This window comes from Cervus canadensis, chromosome 21 (genome assembly GCF_019320065.1).
Source record: "Cervus canadensis isolate Bull #8, Minnesota chromosome 21, ASM1932006v1, whole genome shotgun sequence".
NCBI lineage: Eukaryota > Metazoa > Chordata > Mammalia > Artiodactyla > Cervidae > Cervus > Cervus canadensis.
The window spans coordinates 30444744-30467318 of record NC_057406.1 but is presented as its reverse complement, the minus strand read 5'-3'; the positions used below and the strand labels follow the sequence as shown (position 1 = coordinate 30467318).

The 22575-nt window shown below is 37.8% G+C and overlaps 1 protein-coding gene and 1 long non-coding RNA gene across 6 annotated transcripts in view; one reads left to right on the top strand and one right to left on the bottom strand.

Moving 5' to 3' along the window:
- ABCC9 (ATP binding cassette subfamily C member 9) overlaps nucleotides 1-7160 on the top strand; it is a 149119-nt gene extending 141959 nt beyond the window's left edge. For all 5 annotated transcript variants that reach the window (XM_043440109.1, XM_043440112.1, XM_043440111.1 and 2 more), the window contains one exon: nucleotides 3955-7160. In XM_043440109.1, coding sequence (XP_043296044.1) covers nucleotides 3955-4092 — 138 coding nt within the window. In that variant the 3' untranslated portion in view covers nucleotides 4093-7160. The remainder of the gene's footprint in view (nucleotides 1-3954) is intronic.
- The window catches only part of LOC122423264, a 115017-nt gene that overhangs the window by 90457 nt on the left and 1985 nt on the right, over nucleotides 1-22575 (bottom strand). The gene's annotated exons all lie outside the window — the stretch shown is intronic.

Here is a 22575-nt window from a genome sequence, read left to right as displayed (position 1 = left end):
GAGAGAAAACCTGTACCCAGATTTACCTCTGTCATAAGGACCAATTTCACTATTCCTTGGAGATGTTCTGTAACTGTCCTTAAAGTACCAAACACATTCCTTACCTGCCCTAAAGAATGCCTTGCTCAATAATTAAGTTTTTAACAGTTGAGTCATAGGAGTTATGTGTGAAGTGCTCGCTTGTGCTTCTGGTTTTGTGAATGATGCATGGGAGAAAGTATACCCTTAGGACTTCCCTGGTGGTCCAGTGGCTAAGACTCCATGCCCCAAATGCAGGGGACCCAGGTTCAATCCCCAGTCTGGGAACTAGATCCCATATTCTGCAACTAAGAGTTTGCATGCCACAACTAAAGATTTAGTGTTCTGCAGTGAAGGTCAAAGATCTTGCCTGCTGCATCATAGACCCAGTGCAGCCAAACAAATAAATAAAAATATTAAAGAAGAAAGAGCACCCTTGAAGTGCAGCTTTCTCAAGGTAGCTGGAAACGATTCCCCATCAGGGCTCTCCTTCTGTAAACTGGGCCTAAGTAAAGAGATAGCACTTTCTTTCACTTTCCCAGTGAACTCTGTGATTCCTTCTGCCCTGGAGTTGCCTACAGGGAGACTTGAGAAAATTGGCTAACTTGAAAAACAATTTTATAACATTTTCAAGAATTTTCTCACTGGAGAGATGAGGAGAAAGAGCTTCCTGCTCCCCTTAAAAAGGCAGGTTAAAAGGGGGAAAAGCAGACCCTTGCCTACTCCGAAGACTATTTTTCTCTGCTCTGCATGAAGCATGGTACTGATGGGTGGTCCCATTTAGTTGACAGCTGGAAGATTTCTTGAGCATAATTTGTATATTTTCACCCAAAAATTATGTTATCTCACCTGATTTCTGCTTTTCTACATTCATTGAATACTTTTCTGTTTACTTGTATGTCTTTCACCCATTCTTCATTTCAAGACCACCCAGTGTGGAGGTGGCCACCAGGATACCAAGAGCTCTTTCCCCAGACACAGAAAATTGTGGGAAAGGACCAAATGCTGTGGGCCCAGCTCCTTTTACCAGGCTCATAAGAGGGAGAGCCAACTTGTGGTACATCCCTTGTATAATACTCCTCAACTCTGTTAAAAGCTTCATCAGCTCTGTTGGGCTTTCCAGGTGGCTCAGTGGGAAAGAATCCACCTGCCAATGCAAGAGATGTGGGTTCAATCCCTGGGTTGGGAAGATCCCCTAGAGAAGGAAATGGGAACCCACTCCAGTATTCTTACCTGAGAAATCCTATGGACAGAGGAGCCTGGTGGGCACGGTCAATGGGGTTGCAAGAGTCAGTCATGACTTAGCAGCTAAACAACAACAACTGTTAAGAGTAATTGGGGCTTTGCTGGTGGCCCATCAGTTAAAACACTGACTTCTAACAAAGAGGGCACAGGTTCGATCCCTGGTCAGGAAGCTGTGATCCCACACACTGTGTGGTGCAGCCAATAAATAAATAAATGAATTTATTAAGAGTAACTATTTTTCCTTCCCTGATAAAAGTTGTTCTGTTACTTTTGTTAACTGCCACTGAAAATTGTGGAATAACTATAGAAGATAACTTTCTCAAGTTTCTAAAAATAAGTCCTCATGCCCCCAAATAGTGTCATTTTTTTTTTTTTTTTTGCTAATTGAATCTTGGTTTATGGTTTTTTTTTTTTTCATTTATTTTTATTAGTTGGAGGCTAATTACTTTACAATATCGTAGTGGTTTTTGTCATACATTGACATGAATCAGCCATGGATTTACATGTATTCCCCATCCCAATCCCCCCTCCCACCTCCCTCTCCACCCGATCCCTCTGGGTCTTCCCAGTGCACCAGCCCTATCGTTTTTTAATGGAAGTAATCTATACTTCAGTCTTGTTGAGGTTTATTTCTCTGGAGCGTTTTGAAAATTTCATCAATGCTATGGCAGTTGACACTTTGTCAAGCAGAAATTAATTTGGAGTAATGGAATAAACACCAGATATATTTACTTCTATAGGCCAAGTTTTTCAACATTTTTAAAAATAAGCATCATTTTAGAATATCAAGGCAATATTTATAATATCCTATTTATGGGTTTGAAAGCTAAGTTTTTAAAAATATCTGTAATATGGTTATTGAAGAACTAATTTTTTGAAGGAAATGAACAGCAGACATTAAACAGCTCATTAAGTTTATTTTTTTCTAAATGCCTGGAGATGCAAGGGGCTCTGGCCCTTTCTTAAAGATAAAAATTGTCCTTTAAAGTGTGATATCTTAAATACATACCATTGTTTGTCACTCAGTCGTGTCCTACCCTTTGCAACCCAATGGATTGTAGTCTGTAACCCGCCAGGTTCCTCTGTCCATGGAGTTCTCCAGGCGAGAATACTGGAGTGGGTAGCCTTCTCTAGGGGATCTTCCCCACCCAAGAATCAAACCCAGGTCTCCTGCATTGTAGGAAGTTTCTTTACCATCTGAGCCACCAGGGAAGCCCATTAATTACCAGTATTTAGTGAATGATACAGGTTTGTCTTTGGATGTTGAAACTAGTGGTGCATGTTCTAAGCTGGCATCTTTATCACACTCCATATATGTGCTGCTTTGCCCCTTAGTTGTGAGTTCCAACCAAGACTGCTTGCTTTTCTGAAAGCATGAACACTGAGTCTACCCCGTCTTCAGGTCCAGGGCAAGGGATAAGCTTTTGCTTTGGGGACCGCCCTAGGTTGAACTTTGGGTTGTTACTAACGTACATTACTAAAACAAATTCCACCTGTTTATTTGTGCTTGTAAAATATGGCTCCTAAGAGATTTGAAATTACATGTGCCGCCTATTTGTGGCTCACATTATATTTCTATTGGACAGCACTTAGCAAGAGTAGCGAAAAGGCTCACTGCAAAGACAAAGTGCTGAATTATTTTTTCATGCATTATCTCATTTGATCCTCACCACCATTCCCCAGCCATCATTTTACTGGTGTGAAAGTTAAGGCATACAAAAGTTAAGTTTGTTCCTCAAGATTGCACATCTAACAGATGGGGAAACCAAAACATGAATCCATTCTGACTTCGGAGCTTGCCTTCTTAACCATGACGCTAATAATGACAGGTGAACAACCCTCTGAAGGACCAGATCCTCCCAACAGAACATCCTATGGCAGAGTGGAAGTAGCTCCAAAGTTAATGAGCCTGGATTGGATGTTGATTCTGCTACTTACTATCTGTGTGATCTGATTTTGCTTTATTTATTATGAACCCCAGTGATCTCCCCCATAAAGTGGAGAGAGATTAACACCCACATTTGTGGAATGTTCTGATGATTAACAAGTATGCGTGCGGAGTAGCTAATGTATAATATACGTTCAGGAAGTGGTAATTTTTATTATGATTAATTACTAACACTAGAGCTTCTTTCCAAAAGGTACCATGTGGGAAGAGAAAATGACTGAGTGGATGGCAGTGATCTCTAAAGACAAAAAGACAGCATGCCGACCTAAAGTCTTGGATAATACCTTTTAACACTGCATGCCAGAATGGACTTCCCCATATGGTTTTCTCAGAATTAAACCACCTTCTGGGGTTCTTCAAATTGTGTGTTATCCCAGGGAATTAGTTGACTTTACTAAAAAGCTAATTTTAGTCTAGACTAAACTATAACCAAACTGGTTCACAGTGACTCTTATCATTTAATTATTTGACAAACATTTGTTATCCTATTCACAATTCTGTGAAAATGATGAAACTACTATATTAGGTACACTCAATCTAATACAGCCTATATAAGACCCAGTCATACTAGCTGGTGTTTAAAAGTATGTAAATAAATCATACTTTACATAAGAAAGAAAAAGAAGAGCTGTGCCCAAGATAAAGAAATGCCCTTGTATAAACAGTGAAATATGCATTTTCCATTGCTTTGGCTGGTGCCCTGAAATTTATAACGAATACATTTATTCTTTTCTCACTCACAGCATCGGGTTCACACTATTCTGACGGCAGACCTAGTTATTGTGATGAAGCGAGGAAATATTTTAGAATATGACACTCCAGAAAGCCTCTTAGCCCGGGAAGATGGAGTATTCGCTTCTTTTGTTCGTGCAGACATGTGACGGAATGTCTTAAAACCATGCTTGTATTTAAAACAATGCTCTCATAACCTACTTAATGGATCATCAGGTTGGCCTTTGGAAAGTGGCATCTTAAACTTTTACACACTTTTGTGAAGTTTAATTGTTATGTTGTGGAATTTGTAATTAGTAACAATATCACTGTACCAGTGAATATTGCATTTTCTATGTTGATGTTTCTTCTTCCTGTTTTCTTTGTTTTGCTTTGTTTTCTAATCTGTGACTGCTTATTATGTTCATTACTGATGTTTTTCTAAAGATTAAGCTACAGAATAACAGATTGTATTCAAACAAGTAAGCTACTCTAAGTGGTAAATCAACTATTCTGCTTAAGTCTGGAAAATATCTCTCAAGCATAGAAGTTACAATTAGCATTCAGTATTATTTTACTCTTATTTGTAAGAATATATTTCCTTTTTGTTGGTGTTTCCAGATATTATTGGAAGAAATTAAAAGGAGGACAGGTTTTCTAATCAGTTAGAAAATGAAACACTCAAATTCATTATTTACTGTCTGAGAACATGTTCTGTATTCATCAACATTAATAATACTGACATTTCTTATAGAAGTCTCTTTTTTTTCATCTAAATTGTTTCTGGTCACCAAGACTAGAAGTTATTATCACATTTATAATAACTCTGTAAATCTAAAACCTTCATTAGAATGATCTTAAGAGTTTGAAATTTTGACAAATTATACCCAAGGTTCCATTTTTCCTTATCTAGTAAGAGGAGAGTTCTTAAGATATCGAGCATAATGTGCTTTTCCAGACTGAAGTTCAAAAAGTAATAAGGCTCAACCCTTCAGTGACAGGTCACTACAGCTTTCCATGGTTTAATTAATCATTAGATGTGTTTATGATCCTCAAGCCCTAAAATTCCACATTATTCAAGACTGGAGAGCATAAGCAAGTGGCCTTATTTTCACAGGATATATCTATACAAACATACATACATATATAAACATAGGTAGACATACACATATATGTAAAACATGTGTCTATTTCTAGGTGGAAGTATGCCTAGTTCTTTTAAACAGTTATACCCAGTGGTGTAACACAGGTATATATTTGCTCCTGCTCTAATTTTAATGTACATGTAAAGAGTGTATCAAAATTTTATTCTGATTTTAATGTGCATATTCAAGGTGCATCAAGATTTATGGGATATTAATGTCATGCTTTCTTAAATGTAAATTAATAAATTGAAAAAAACACTAAAAGTTACATTCATTGTCATGCTAGCAGCCAAAGATTTATACTGCAGTTTTGTACATTTGATACATTTGTATCAATATTGATTTTCACGTGAGGGTCCATGTGCATTGTAAGGTTTTGAAGAATTATAACTGATGGAAAAAGAGAATGTAAGCTCCCTTTCTATAGCTCCTGTGTTCAGTTTATTGTATTGTGTATTCATGCTTGGAAAATTTGTATACTTACTCATGCAGAACTTATGCCTGGGCCTTCACCTGAATTTAGAGTCTTGATGTTTACCTAAAATAAGTTTCACAAGGATGGACAAAAGTGTTCTATGTTACTTAGTACAAACTGTCAACTCGTTGGATATATAAAACTTCATTAGGAGAAAAATCCTCTTAATTCTTCCCTGAAAGTTAAACAGAACAGAATCAATAACTGTTGATTTGATCGTCAAAATATTTTCTAAATGTTCCACCAATCTACTCAAAGTGTTTCTAGCATGCAAATGCTTTGTAAGGTTGAATTTATACGATGTTTTTTACCAAATTATATATTCCGGTATCACAGAGAAAGGGCTTCCCAGGTGGTAATAGTGGTAAAGAACCTACCTGCCTAGGCAGGAGACTTAAAAGATGCGGGTTCAATCCCTGGGTTGGGAAGATCCCCTGGAGGAGGGCATGGCAACCCACTCCAGTGTTCTTACCTGGAGAATCCCATGGACAGAGGAGCCTGGTGGGCCATGATCTATCAGGTCACAAAGAGTCGGACATGACTAAAGCTTCTTAGCACCCACACACAAGAAGAGAAATGAGGATTTACCCACTGAAATAATCCCTCATGATATCTGTAAATGCTCTACTGCTATCCAGGCAGTGTCAGCAGAAGCATCTCTAATTACACTAAACAGAAAATCACATTTACCATTTTTACAAGTCAGTGGTCACTGATTTCCTCATAACTTGTAGTCACTTGAGTGTTTAATTGTTTACAAAACTAAATTGACTGAATAAAGTCAAGGATGATCTCTTAAGTTGTTTAATCATGTATTGTGTTATATGTATGATCTATTGAATATGGAAATGATTCATCTTGAGATAATTTTTTATTAAATAGGTATATATCTATAAAAGAAGACCAGCCTTTACTTAATCAAATTTCACATCACAAATTTTACATTTAATTAACCAAATCATTTTTACCAATTTTAATTCCTTAATATTTGTGAAGAGCAGTAAATACCTAAAGCTTTATATGAAAATAGGATACTGATAATGTTAAAAGAGAAAAAAATTCTTCTCTTAAAGGACTGTGCACCCTCTACTTCTAAGCACTCCTTGTGATCAATTTAAAAGTCAACTTCGCTCCAGATTAGATAGATAAGAGAAGATCCTTCCAAGTAACTGGTTCTTGAGGTCTGGGACCATGTCTTGTTTGTCTCTGTGCCCTTGGCATATAATAAAAGTACCTGAACCACAGCAGGCCCTAATAAGGATAGTTGATTGGTCCATTGATTAATTTTACCACTAGCCATGTGCCTATAGCTTTTCACTGTCTGTGTTGTATTTCTTCTACTATGAACATATGCTGCTTTGGTATTATATAATAAATTACTTTTTTCGTTTGCTTAATTAAGAAGGATGATTATTCTTTTACTTACAATACCATTGGGCATCAACCAGGACTGATCAATAGATGTAAATTAACACAAGTTGACAAGACAGTACTTGATTATGCTTTGACAGTTTTGTTTCACACCTGTCACAGTCATAGACTCAGTTTTATATATAGGCTTTTGGGAAGTTTTCATCAAGTGGCACAACTATATCTATAAATTTTGTTACATCTCTAATTAAATAGTTGGATGTCTGGACTTTTCTCCAAGGTTTATTGATTAGTCTTTATGGTTGTCTTCCAATATATGTTAAATGACTATTTTGTACTCCATTCTTTGGAGGTCTATGATTTATAACATTTTAATAATTCCCTAATTAATCCCTTATCCAAAGTTAAATGCAGTCTTCTAATCTTAGCCTTTGATAATAAGAAACTGTAGCCAAGAGGCTATATTCTGTAACTTGAGTTTAATTTTTTTCTTCAGTAACTACACATCATTTTCAAGATTTGCTCAGGCATTAGTAAGATTCCTCTAGCTCAAACTCCCCAGTGAAAGGGTTTATACCTGTATTTCTAGCAGATGCTTCCAGATGAGATTCATAATTAGCCAGGTTTGGGAATCGTCAGTCTGCCTTGGTCACCACTCTTATTTCTTTTTATTGTGCATAATGTGGAGCCATAAGATGCTGGAGGTGATACTCACTTGCTTCCTAGCTTTGCTGACATTGACCTATCCTAGGCTGCCAGAACAAACCTCTTGGTGTCATTGAATCAACTGCCTTAGTTTGTCATAAAGGAAACAGTGAAATGAACCGAATCTCAGCTGAGAAGATATAAACAGGGATTCTGAACACTGTTTTACTTTGTGTTGTAGTTTAATCAACAATGTGTGATCTAAAGGGGAATTTTTTGGAAAAGAGGCAAGCTTTTTTTTACCCACATCTGAATCCCCTGTTGAGTTATTTGCATGTTACCCTATTGAGTTTGAATTCATATTTTCAAATGTTTCTAGTGTGTAAATGTGAGTAGTTTTGCGTAGGTTTCACTATTGATGTTTCACAATGTGGAAGGATGGCAAATTACCTGTGATGATTATTCCCCTTGCCACCTTCACATTTTTCCTGTTGGTATCATCATCACTGACATATGAAAGTTGATATATTAATTCTACATATTCACTACAGGGGATTTAAATTTTTTTTCTTTTTCTATGAGCTGGAGCTCATTTCCCTTAGTCATTTACACTGTGGTCACCAATGCCCTTTCTAAATTGACAAAGATCAAGGGAGCCATACCTGGCTAACTAAGTTAATTGGCTCCAAGAAGAAAGCCTTCTGTGATCTCAGTGCTATCAACCATCACAGACCATCTCAAATATACGCTACACATTAATGGCAAAAAGCATTGCTTTCAGATGGTGATTTCTATCGCTTAATCTGCCCTTGGCATAAAATAAGTAGCTTGTCCATAAAACAACAGTACAACACTGGCTAATGCTGCTTTGTTTGCATTTTTCCCTTAGACAGGGCTACAGTATGTGCTATTTATACACGTTATCAGTTTTAATTAAGTGAAAGACTATTGACCTTTAGTATTATCAGGGCCATGTGGATTTAGGCCAACAGTTTCATATCTAAGTATTTGTACTTTGACTAATAGTAGTTGGAGCTTCGTTCCAATGCTACTTAAGCAAAGAGCATGCTTCCTTGATAGCTCAGCTGGTAAAAAAAAAGTTGCTCAGTTTTGTCCTAGCAACCCCATGGACTGTAGCCCACCAGGCTCCTCTGTCCATGGGATTTCCCAGGCAAGAATACTGGAGTGGGTTGCCATTTCTTTCTCCAGGGGATCTTCCTGACCCAGGGATCCCACATTGCAGGCAAACACTTTAACCTCTGAGCCCCCAGTGAAGCCCTAATAGTAGTTGGAGCTTTGTTCCAATGCTATTTAAACAAAGAGATGCTTCCTTGATAGTTCAGCTGGTTAAAAAAAATCCACCTGCAATGCAGGAGACCTCAGTTTGATTCCTGGGTCAGGAAGATCCCCTGGAGAAGGGATAGCCTACCCACTGCAGTATTCTTGGGCTTCCCTGGTGGCTCAGATGGTAAAGAATCTGCCTGCAATGCGGGAGACCTGGGTCGATCCCTGGGTTGGGAAGATCCCCTGGAGAAGGGAATGGCAACCCACTCTAGTATTCTTGCCTGGAGAATTCCCCAGACTACAGTCCATGGGGGTCACAAAAAGTTGGACATGACTGAGTGACTTTCATAATTTAAAAAAAAATTCCTAATCTCTTTCTTTCAGATACCCGAAATATTCATCAATCCTTTGAAAGCAGGCATAAATAGAATCCATCAAGGAAGTTTACTGTTAACCCTTTTTCACAGGTTACAATCTATCTCCTGATCTCTCAATATGGTTGGGTGCTCCCTTCCACACACAAACATCTGAGTATGTACATTCACATCTATCTTAACTGCCTTAAAGAAGTGTATAGTTACTATAAATTTTTACAACACATATTAACACGATGCATATATAAGTCAAATACAAGTGTTTAGAATAGATGGCAGAAAGATGCTTATAATAGTCTTTAAGTGTTTCTTCTAGACAAAAGAGTCACCTTTAGGAATAAGTTTTAGATAAATTGTGAGATGTATTTCCACACTTGGTCTTAGCCAAAAGGCTGAGAAGTGATAATGAAATGTATTTTCAGTGATAAGAAGTTCAACCCACCTTTTCTACCAGTTTTTAAGATAACAGTGGCAATACATTGCTGAGTTATACTGGGCAGGTTCTTTTTAGTTCAACAAAGGGATGATCATAATTGTTATGGGGACTTCTCTGGCAGTCCAGTGGTTAAGTCTCCAGGCTTCCACTGCAGAAGGACATGGGTTCAATCTCTGGTTGGGGAACCAGGATTCCACATGCCATATCATGTGGTCAAAAACTTTTTCTAAATAAATAAATAAAATAATTTTTATGAAAGCTAGTGAACTGGGCATTTTTGAAAGATGGTTGTCCCCCTACTAAAGGAGGTTGCATGAAAATAAACTTCAGTTATTTCATCTTGATTGATGGCATTTGTTTAGTATCTGCTAAGTGTCACTTCTGAGTGATAAAGTGTGATTCAGAGAGATTATTTGTCAGAGTAGGTCAAAGCTTTCTAGTATATTAAAACTAGTATAAAATCTTATGAAATAACTATTTTCCAAAGTTTTTTTTCTGAAAAATATTTTTCTGAAAAAACTATTTTTTTTTCATTGTACTTAAGTTACAGATGAGACAGCTGAGGCTAGAAGGTAAATGAATTACTCCCAAATAGTTGATTTAATCATTGATCTCTGTCTGACTCCAGAGATGGCACTTCTGTTTTTGGAAGTATGTATTTTTATTAAGAAAATAGTTTTTACTAAGAAATAGTGTATTATATCCTATATAATAAAGCATAATTATACTCTAAATTTTATATCTAAAGTGGCAAATTACATAAAAAATTAAAATTGAGCTTAAAAAAATTTAGCTCCAGAGATGGTACTTGCAAACACCAGAGAAGGGAGTAGTAAGATCGGGGTGCACTGAAGAGAGACTCATGCATTAGAATCTAGGAAATGCAGAATTATTGGGCCTCAGCAAGAGTGAGGATGGGGTCAGGTCTAGAGACTCTCCACTCTCTAATACTATTTCTGTCAAGTTTCTCGGCTTCATTCTTCCCTTCAGAGCTGTCATCTCCACCCCTCTGTCCACTCCTTCCTCATCTTGCATGTAGACTTTCTGACCATCCTTATCTCAGATGAAATCTTGGAGCACCTTCACCCACAGTCACTTTCTTCACTTCTCAGATTGTCTATTTCCAAGTATCAAGCAAGGAATCTCTTATGTCCAGCTCATCCTTTGATCTTACATATGACTGGACAAATTTACACGACTTCACTTTGGGTCAAGGATCAACCTTTGGCCTAAAAAGCTGTGGCCAGAAGGTCTGAGCCAATTGAAAGTAATATCTTCTGCTGAGGGGAGTTTCACAGTCTGGAGAGTGACATGAAAATCAGAATACAAATTCAAACCACAACCAGTAGTTCCAGAAAAAAAAAGAGTGATGGGACTGGGCTGGCTACTGATTCTTTGGGGGAAAAAAAGGAAAATTGGAAAAAGAGAGGGAGTCATTCTTCAATTACTTGAGTGAGGTAGCTGACTAAACTCTTGGGCATTCCTTCTATGTTCAAATCCCCTACCTTTGCTCCAGAGAGAAGGGAAGTCCAAAGAAAGATATAATTTTCTTTAAAAAACAAGAAAGCAAGACAAAATCTCCTGCCATAAGTAATCACTTCCAAATATTGACTTTTTAATCCCAAGTTTTATTTCCCTGTGGAATGACTGCATAACACACAGCTTGTGAGACATTTTCTCCCACTGCCCATTCAAAATGAGCAGTAACACTCACCTAGAATTGCACCATCCTGCTCATTTCAGGATCCCCAACACATATGACAATCACAAGCACGCTTTAGATAGAGGCACCCGTTTCTCCTGGTGACCTATCACTTCCAAGTGCCAAGGACTTGGCTCAGACACAGAGTTTGCTGTGTCCTTGACAAACAGGAGAGAGAAAGTGGCAGAAGCCGATTTAGGAGTAACAAAATTTCACCTGAAAATAGGAGCTTCTTTTCTTTGTTCCTACTTGACAACTTCCAGCCTATATTAAATGCAGTATAACATTATATATTAGAAACACAAAAGTATAACATTATATTGGAAACACAAGGCATCTAGGCTTTTGGCCAAAAATGTAGGGAAAAAATTAGCAAGCCTAATATTTCATGGAAAATTCTTGGCTTATATAATATTTTAATAAAGCTTAGTTCCATGTGCCAATAAGGCATAGAGATGACAGAATGATTTATGATTTAAATATCATATAATCACTGTAGTGTCTAGTACTGTCTTGTATCAGACAACATGAGAGAAGAAAATTCCCGGGGGCAAAGAAGAGAGAAGCAATGCAAAATCAATGCAGATATCAGTAGGGTGCATATGGCATAAACCGTCTCATTAAAAATCTGATGAAAGGATAATAATAGCTAACACATACTAAGAAGATATGAGCTTTATAAGTGTACTCTCATTTAATCTTGACAAAAATTCTATGAGGCAAGCATTATTACCTCCATTTTACAACTGAGATCCAGATTGGCTAATGTGCCAAAGGTTTAGTTGAATTGAGATGCAAACTCAGGCAATCTGATTTCCAAGCTCATGCTCATGCTCGTAGCCATGTGCTATACTAGGCTACTAATGTAATTAGTGAATGAGTTAACTTCTCTTGGGATTAAATGATTTCTATGATATGTGATCTATAACAACAAGGAGTTATGTCAGTCTACATAGAATATATTGGAAAAAAGGAACTGGGCTAAGAATTAAAAGAGTTGAGTTCTAGTCTTAGTCTGATCACATATTGAATGTATGGCCTTGGACTTATCATTGAAAGCCTGAGTTTCCATTTCCTCATTTGCAAAAAGGAAAAAAAAAAACAAGAAAGCATGATAACAACTGCCTGCTCGCGTCACTGAGTTTTTGTGAAGCTCAAATTAAATGATTTTGAAAAAAGTATAAAATTTGAAAAGCACGTTCTGATATGAAATATTAACATTGAGAACTCACTACATATATCACATCTGAATAGTATTATAGGGATTCTCTGGTGGCTCAAACAGTAAAGAATCCACCTGTAATATTGGAGACCTGGGTTTGATCCCTGGGTTAGGAAAATCTTCTGGAGGAGGGCATAGCAACCCACTCAAGTATTCTTGCATGGAGAATCCCCATGGACAGAGGAGCCTGGCGGGGCTGCAGTCCATGGGGTTGCAAAGAGTTGGACATGACTGAACAACTAAGCACAACATTATTATAAGGGATTTTTTAAGTCAGAAAATAAACTTTTTCTGAAAGTTTAAAATTTGATACGATTTTTAAAATTTTGATATGATTCCAACTTTACAATGTTGAGATCATATATTCAAGCTGAAACATCAAGTAAAAATGGCTCCAGAACATTGAAATCCTTGGAATTCTGGAAAGGGCAAATGCAAAATCAGTCTGCTGAGGTACAACCTTGATCTCCTGGGAAGGATGAATAAAATCAGATTAACTCACATTCAAAATTAAAATCACCAGGATAGGAATCAAGAGACACGACAAATTATAATATTAGCACAAAAAAACTAGAAAAAATTAGACGATCTATAAGATATTAAAAATATGTATGTTTTTCAAAAAAAGATGTGAAAATGTGCTCAGTATCATTTTTCATCAGGAATGCAGATAAAAGAACAGCTACCTACCCACTAAAATGACTAAAACCACGAAGACTAACAATACCAAGTGTTGGTGATGGTGAACTGTCCCACGCTGTTGTTGAGAGCAGAAATGGCACAACCAATATGGAAAACTGGCTGCTTCTACCAAGGCTAAAAATATGCGCCTCTGCCAGGACTCAACATTTCCACTCCTGGGCACATATCCAAGAGAAATGAGTGCTTATGTCCACAAAAAGACTTGTACAGAAATGTTAAGAGCAGCTTTATTCCTAAGAGTGAAAAGAAAACAAAAACAGCCCAAATCCCTGACAACGGGAAGATGGATGAATAAATGGTGGCTAATCCACACCAGGAAATAACTATTCCTGGTATATGGAACAACATGGCCAAAGCTCACAAATATTATGTTGAGTGAAAGAACACAGATACCGAAGAGTATCTTTATATGTGATTCCATAAGAGTATCTTTATACATGATTCCATGTATACCAAGCTAAGCAACAAGCAAAACAAACCAATAATAAAATTAGTCATAACAAAATGAGCTCTGGTGGGGATCAATTACAGTCTGGAAAGGGGCAGAAGGAAATTTTCTAAAGCGATAAATATGTTTCATGGTCGATCTGTGATCTGTATGGCAGTTACATAGTTGTATACAAAGGTTTTTTTGTTTTTAATATTACATTTCTTGTTATATTCTATAGATTCCTGAGGCCATGCTAATTTTTTTCAGTCTCTTTTCTCATTTTTTAAATAATGTTATTTATTTATTTTTGGCTCTGCTGGGTCTTTGTGGCGCTCAGGGTTTTTCCCTAGCTGTGGCAAGTGGGGTCTACTCTCTAGTTGCGGCATGGGTTTCTCATTGTAGTGACTTCTCTTCTTGCAGAGCACAGGCTGTAGGTGTGTGGGCCTCAGTAGCTGCAGCACATAGACTCAGTAATTGCAGCTCCTGGGCTCTTGAGCTCAGGCTCAGAAGTTGTGGTGCAGGGACTCTGTTGCTCTGTGGCCTGTGGGATCTTCCCTGATCAGGGATTGAACCCAGGCCTCCTGCATGGACAGACAGATTCCTTACCACCAAGCCACCAAGGAAACCCCACAAAGGTTTTCTAAAGGTAAGAAAAAGAGCAAATTAATTTAAAATAATCAAATAGAGACCTTCTAGAAAAGAAAAAAAGCCATTAAAATTAGCAATTCAATGGAGAGGTTCAACAGCAATTAAGCTTAAATTATGAGAGACTTCTTTGCACTGGAAACAGATCTAGAATGTAGCACAGAAAAAACTGATAGAAAATAAAAACACTGAAATGTAGAAAACTATTTACCAGTGGGAAGAGGGAAGGGGGTAGGGGAGGAAGAGATATAACTATTACGTATAAAATAAGCTGCAATGATATATTGTACAATACAGAGAACATAGCAAATACAATAACTATAAATAGGGTATAACCTTCAAAAATTGTGAATCAGTATATTATATGTGCATGCATGCTAAGTCACTCCAATCGTGTTCAACTCTGCAACCCCATGGGCTGTAGCCCACCAGGCTCCTCGGTCCATGGGATTCTCCAGGCAACAATAGTGGAGTGGGTGGCCATGCCCTCCTCCAGGGGATCATCCCCACCCAGGGATGGAACCCATGTCTCTTATGTCTCCTGCTTTTGCAGGTGGGTTCTTTACCCCTAGCACTACCTGGAAAGCCCACTATATTGTACACCTGTAACATATGATAATGTACAGCAAATATACTTCAATTAAAAAAAAAAAGGACACTGAAAAGATATGGAGGATAGATTTAGATCGTCTGAAAGAAAGATCCCAGAGGGGAAAACTGAGCATGAAGAGGACTCAGAGAGCCAAGAACTATTCCTAAAAAATTTGGACTCGGATGATTTCAGGAAGTACCTAATCCCTATTCTATTTAAACTATTACCATCCATAGAGAAGGGATATGTATCAATTCTTTCTACAAACACTCATAACAATTATCCAAAATCAGGCAGAGATAACACAGAAACAATAATACTAACTCACTTAAAGCTACCAATGCAAATACCCTAAGTATATAATAGGAAAAACAACCCAGTATTACATTAAAATAATAACTTACCATGACCAAGTGAAGTTTATCACAGGCATGTAAAAATAATATGACTTTTTTAACCTAGTAACTTAATTAACCCTATTAACTAGCCACAGAAGAAAAAAAAAGGTCACTTTGGTATATGCTAAAAAGGTCTCTTATGTAATTCTTCATTCCTTATTGATTTTAAAAATATAGAAAAGTTAGACTTCTCTGATGCTACAGTGGATAAGAATCCTCCTGCCAATGCAGGGGACATAGGTTCGATCCCTGGTCCAGGAAGACTACACATGCCACAGAGCAACTGAGCCTGTTCACTACAACTACTAGTCCACAAGCCTAGAGCCTGTGCTCTATGATTAGAGAAACCACTGCAATGAGAAGGCCATGCACTGCAATGAAGAGTAACCCTCACTCACCACAACTCGAGAAAGCCAGCCCACAGTAATGAAAACCCAGTGTGGCAAAAAAAAAAAAAAAGCTTTAAAAGAAACCCAGAAAGGTAGAAAAAGCACACTACCTCAAAATGATAACCATGTGAACTATATATTCTGGAAGCATTTTCTCAAAATCACTAAAAAGAAAAGCATGTCTGTTAGCATCATTATTTACTATTGATCTGAAAATACCAACAAATGCAGGCTAAGAAAAAATACACAAATTAAAAATTAAATACTAATTAAAGAAGTAGCATGAAAGTTATAATTATTTTAGAAAATATTATGTGTTAAGTGTAATTAGCCTGTGCTAAATCCTTTTACACACTTACCTCATTTAATATAAAACTCTTGAGAGGCAGATATTAGCGTCTTCATTGTACAGAAGAGAAAATGATGCTCAGAGTGATTGTGTTCCTCAAAGCCATTAACCAAGGAAATGGCAGAATTGGTCACTGATCCCACATCTCTCTGACTCTAAAAGTATATGAACTTAAACAAAGGGTATATTTCATGTGTGAATCAACTGCATAATAAATTTCTGTAGATTTACAGAGAGGAGAGTATTTTATTATCCCATTTATTCTAACAATAAAAGAGGGGATTTGACATTTTAAATTAGCAGCAAATACCGAATATTTCATTCTAACTTGAACCTGTTTAGAAAAACAACCTCGTGAAAGCTTTTCTGGCATAGGTCATTTTTACCTAAAGGAAAATTCAGGATATTTAACAGCAGAAAAAATCCTGGTAAATGATCACTGGGACCAATGAATCTACATGTCACTTTAAAATGTTCAACTTCTAAATAGCCCTTCTGCAGCAGGCATTTTTGAAAGGTGGCAGTAAGGAGTACCCTCCTGAGAGAGTTCTGGAAAATATCAGGTTCCCCTTTCCAAGAACTGCATGAGTCACTGATTTTTTAAAACATAGTGACGTGAAAGCTTAGCAATGGATCAAGACATTGTTGGGAATTGCTGTCTCCCTAAGAGCTTCAGAAAAGCCTATAGCAAGACAGACCTGAGGCTTCTGCAAACTTGCCTCTCTCTGGCATGAGAATATCATGGCAAAATTTCACAGCCTGCAAAATTTCTATTCTCCATCTTCTATTAGAAGATGCTAGTACCAGCTTCATTTAGTACTAGCATTTTTCACCCTATCAGTAAAAAATAATTATCACAGGGAAGGTCTACTTGACTGATAAAAGCACTTTTCTCTTGGAGACACTATTACAGTAAACCAGACATGCTGATTTCTTGGGTCTCTATTTTATTACCCGTATTTTGGCTGACTCACTTTCAGTCACGTGTCTTGATTAAATTCAAGAGTTGAGGAGATGCCAGTATAAATGCTGGGCAGTTGGGATTCTGAAGGTTGGTGGGGGTCTCAAAAATAATACTCAAACTGACCTTTACTAAGTACTTACAACAGACCGGTCACTAAGTGCTTTGTATGGATTGTGTCATCTTGTTCTCATAATAATTCTATGAGTTTCTTAAACCTAAGTGGGCAATAGATTCTCCAGGGGCATTCTTAAATGTACCTCATTAGAAGTGTTTATACCATCTCACGAAAGATATTTCAGTCTGGGGGCCAAAGATATTATCTTATTCTATCTTTCCTTCATAAAAGCTTGGAAGAGCATAAAATAAGGTAACCATGTGTCTCTCATGTAGCTGGATCACAGATTAACAATCCTCACTTTGAGATATTGTTCATAAAAAGGGTTGAGGATTACGGATCAGATGTTTTAGGGCTTCCGTGGTGGCTCAGATGGTAAAGAATCTGCCTGCAGTGTGGGAGACCCAGGTTCGATCCCTGGGTCAGGAAGATCCCTGGAGAAGGAAATGACAACCCACTCCAGTATTCTTGCCTGGAGAATCCCATGGACAGAGGAGCCTGGTGGGCTACAGTCCATGGGGTTGCAAAGAGTTGGACACAACTGAGTGAGTAACACATTTACATCAGATGTTTTGAGTATGTTGTAGCTTTCCACCTGGTAGGTATTTGACTCAAATAGACTCTTGGGTAAGATCAGGAAAATAACCTAATTCTCAAAAAGCTGCCCAAATAATTAACTCAATGTATTCATCACCTAGAATATGCAGATTCTGAATCTTTATTCACTGGGTAAATGGAAAGATGCATGGATCAGTGAATGCACTTCCCATTTTCCCCATCTCATCTCCTGTTTTTCCTCATTTCCATCTGATACATTGATCTTGTTACTATTCTTCAAACACACCAAGCTTCTTCCCAATTCAAAGTCTTTATACTTGTTCTTAGGCTGCCTGAGTCTCTGACTGATTTCTTTTTTCAAATTTAGGCTTCTTAACGAGGGTTTTGGGGTTTCCTAGGTGGCGCTAGTGGTAAAGAACCCGCCTGCCAATGCAGGTGACATAAGAGACATGGGTTCAATTCCTGGGTCAGGAAGATCGCCTGGAGAAGGGAATGGCTACCCGCTCCAGCATTCTTGCCTGAGAAATCCCATAGACAGAGGAGACAAGAGGGCTACAGTACAAAGGATGGCAAAGAGTTGGACACGACTGACGTGACTTAGTAGGCACACACACAAAGAGGTCTTTTCTGAACTCTATGTAAAATTGCCCATCTCTGGCCCTAGTTACTCTCGTTCTTTTTCCTGCTTTACCCTCTTTATAAATTTCAACACCACTGATAATTATAGAATGTATTACTTGTCTATTTGTTGGCTAACACCTTCCTCTCTAAGAATGAGTTGGAGCAGGGGCTTTGTTTTGTTCACCTGGTTGTATATTAAAAGATAGTCATTGTCATGAATGCCCCCTTCCTGGCCCACAGATTCACACCTGTGAGCTGGCAGAAGTTTGAGGTGTTGCACATGCAAGCCGCATGGAAAATTTTTTTTCACTGATGGCTCTAATGGATATCGTTGAAGAAACGGGTAGCCTAATTTGGAGAGTGAGGTTCTTTTGCACATAATAGATATATATCTCAAAAAGAAATGTTCTCTGAAATCACTGGAACAGATAAGTACCAAGGGTTATATTGTCATTCCCACTTCATGATAACTCCAAAAAAGTGAGTGTATAACATGTTGTTTTGATTACTAGTTTATGTAACAGTTTTATTAAGTTGATTCCAAAGCAATATGTTCCAAAGTGGTTTATATGAGGACACTAATAAAGCAGCAGACCAAGCAAATAGACGAACTGTTATTTGGGCTGCTAACATTAATCGTTTCCATTGTCATTTTGAAGACTCTCCAAATTCTAAAATCTAATAAGGTTCAGACAAACAAAGAGTTCTAAATTCACAAGTCAAATCAAAGGCAAAGTCATCAAATGCAAGGCCTTTACCTTTTACCTGAGATAAGAGGGAAGTTCAAGAGGGAGGGGACATACGTATATCTATGGCTGATTCATGCTGAGGTTTGACAGAAAACAAAATTCTGTAAGGCAATTATCCTTCAATTAAAAAATAAATAAATTTTTTAAAAAAGGGTCCTTTCAAGGACTTCACTGATTTGTATTTGATAATCAAAGCAGCAGACAAATGGGGAAAGCATCAGCCTTTCTTGTTTGAAGTCACCCGACCAACTCTGTTTCTTCGGAGAATGAGAACTGCAGAAATTTTTTTATCTGCAAATAAAATGCACATAAAGTCTAAAAGGAATCTAACCGATGTTTACTTATAAGTGAATAGCTATCCTTAAATTGTTTCCCGATTACTGTATAAATTTCTCTGGGATGTAACATGAGTAGATTCTTACTGGATTCCTAAAGTCAAGAAAACCATAAAATTTAAAGTTAGCTCTGTTCATTAGAGGTCTCCTCTGGGAGTAACGCACAAATCAGTCTTCACTCTTGAGCAATTAGGACATTATAGAACAGTTAAGAAAATTTTAAGTGGGTGACAGCAAGAGTGATTAAATAAGCAGACCAATAAAATAAGCCTGAAGTAGTAAATATGTTCTTGAAAAATTGATTTCCTTCACAAATTTCTCAGAAGTAAATTTAAATGTTCATTATTTGGCCTATAATATGAGAAAAGGGGGATCATAGGGGAAGAACTAGAATCAATTAATACTAGATATTTATCTAGCAGCTACTTGTGTCCACAAAGATCTCTGGGGATACAGATATATCTCCATTAGGTTCAAAAGTTGTCAAGAGAAACATAGCCGGCAAATGCCAAGTTTAAACAAGTTTCATATGTAAACAAATGTAAGTACTGGGGACCTGGAGCAGTGAGGACAGTTGCTGAGGAAGGAAGGAGTTTGAAGGGAAGAGAAGGGAAAAATAAAGAAAGAAGGGAGAGATGATAAGTAATGAAATCTTTGCAGACAGATATGGCCCCAAACTTCAAGGAGGGCTTCCCAGGTGGCTCAATTGTAAAGAATAAGCCTGTCAATGCAGGAGACACAGGTTCAATTCCTGGGTCAGATAAATTCCTTACAGAAGGATGTGGCAACCCACTCCAATATCCTCGCCTGGAGAATCCCATGGACAGAGGAGCCTGGCGGGCTACAGTCCATGGGGTCTCGAAAGAGTCAAACTCAACTTAGTGACTGAACAGTGACAACAATAAAGACTTCAAGGAGACCCCCAAGCTTCAGATTACCTATGTGAGCTATGAGAAATGGTTGTAAATACACAAAGAAAGATGAGAGTTAGAGTAAGTGCAAGACAGACAGAAACACAGTGTTGCGAGCACTATTCCTTCTTTTCTTCATTTGACGAGTATTTGTTGAGTACCCATTTCCAGGAGCTAGGAATAATTCCAGACACTGGGTCTGTGGTATTAACAACAAACTATGTGTCCTCATGCAGCTTCCATTTAGCATAGAAAAATTAGTTAAAGGAAAAAGACATAAAGATTTGGTTTAAAAAATGTCAGGAAGAAAAAAGAAAAAGCCTGTGATGTTTTTATAGTACACATTCTCCATCTGAATGGCTGCTATTTGTTTTTAGGCATATTATTGCCAAAACTTTGCTTATCAATTTCTTAAAATTAACCTTTATTGTGTGTATTCTTAGTGCTCTTATTTTGAATTAATTTGAAGCACTGACTACTAAAAAGTAGGGTACAGAGTTTATCATTCCAAAACAAGTCAAAACTTGAAACTGCATATTTGGAAGAATTACATCTCACGAGGAAAAAAAAACTGAATTCTAAATATGATTATTATCACAAAAGGCCAGAATTTCCATAATATTCTGATATGGATTTGTGGCCCATCCTCTCATAATTCTCCTCAACAGTTCACCATTTCCCATCCAATTTCCCTAATATTTCTCTCTCATCACAATGTCACAGTCCTCTGTGACTTTACCCTCCAAATATTGACTCTGTAGCTTTCCTTTTGTATACATTTGTATATTGTCTACTGACATTGTTTATTAGCCCCAGACCTCACTCCTTCTCTAATTAACACAACAGTTTCCAGTGTCCCCTTCTGCTGATCACAGCATGTTGGAGCCTGAAAGGACCCTTAGCAATGCAAGCTTCAAAGCCATCTTGGCCTCTTGTTCCTGATCAACCCTCCTAAAGCAGGCACTTCTGGTGTTCTCTAATCAGATTCCTTCCATGGCTTACCACTACCTCCTAAAGACTGTCCAGACTTCTTTTTTTGAGCATTTAAGGCTGTCTGGTGTTTTGTTTTTTGTGGTGGGTGTTTTTTTTTTTTTTTTTTTTTTGAGGTATCAGCATGGTTTTCAACCTTACCTTTCCCATTCATTGACTCAAAAGTATTCTTTGAGCCCCTCTGACATATAGGCTGTGACACTGAGTCACAGCCCTGCTCTCTAGCAGCCCCCAGTTTCATGGACTGCGGGGAAGAGTGGCGAGGGCATGGGACAAGGACAGGAATAACTCCTTGTGTTCAGAGTGGTGGTGGCAGAGGTTGTTCGGGGAGCACTGGGCCCACACATCCAGCCCCGCTCTTTTGCCTGTGTTGCCGCATCAGTGCTGATCAGTTTGTTACTAAAACATGGCTCACTCTTGTCAATCCTCCCTCACACTCTTCCTTCCTGAGAAAAGTGGAATGTCTTTTCTCAGTTTTGCTCCAAACCCAAATATATCTGGGCTTTCAAAGACTAGTGATCATGTCCTACTCTTTTTGACCCCATGGACTGTAGCTCGCCAGGCTCCCTGTCCACGGGGATTCTCCAGGCAATAATACTGGAGTGGGTTGCCATGCCCTCCTCCAGGGAATCTTCCTGACCCAGGGATCGAACCAGTGTCTCCTGCACTGCCGGCAGACTCTTTACTGCTGAGTCACTGAGGAAGCCCCTCAGACTAGACCAGATGCCAAATAATCCATGCCGATTTCTTTCCTTAGTCTTCTAGTCTTAATATATCTAGATTAGTTCTATTTCCACTCGCATTCTAATCACATCCTTGCTAGTATTAGAGTTTATTATCAAATCCATGTCTTTTACTACAACTCTCTCTTAAGAACAGCACTGTGATTATATATATATATATATACACATTCCTTGCCCAAATAGGTATTTGATGAATGTTATCCCAGCTAAAATAACAGGGAATAAATTGTACACCAAACAACTGCAAAATGGAATAATGAGGGGATTAACTGTACAATTGGATCCCCACACATTTGTAGTAAAACTACTGCGCAAAATTACTGTAAAAATTCACAACAGTGGAGAACAGAGCTACCACCAATAGACTAGGATCCCCAGGCTTGAAGGGGTTAAGCAGGTCTATCCAGGAGGAGGAAAAAACGATTCTTCATTTGCCTTCATTAAAGACTAATTTTAGGTCTCTTGGTAATTAAATGAACACATTGTTTATGCTCCATACTGCTTTCTG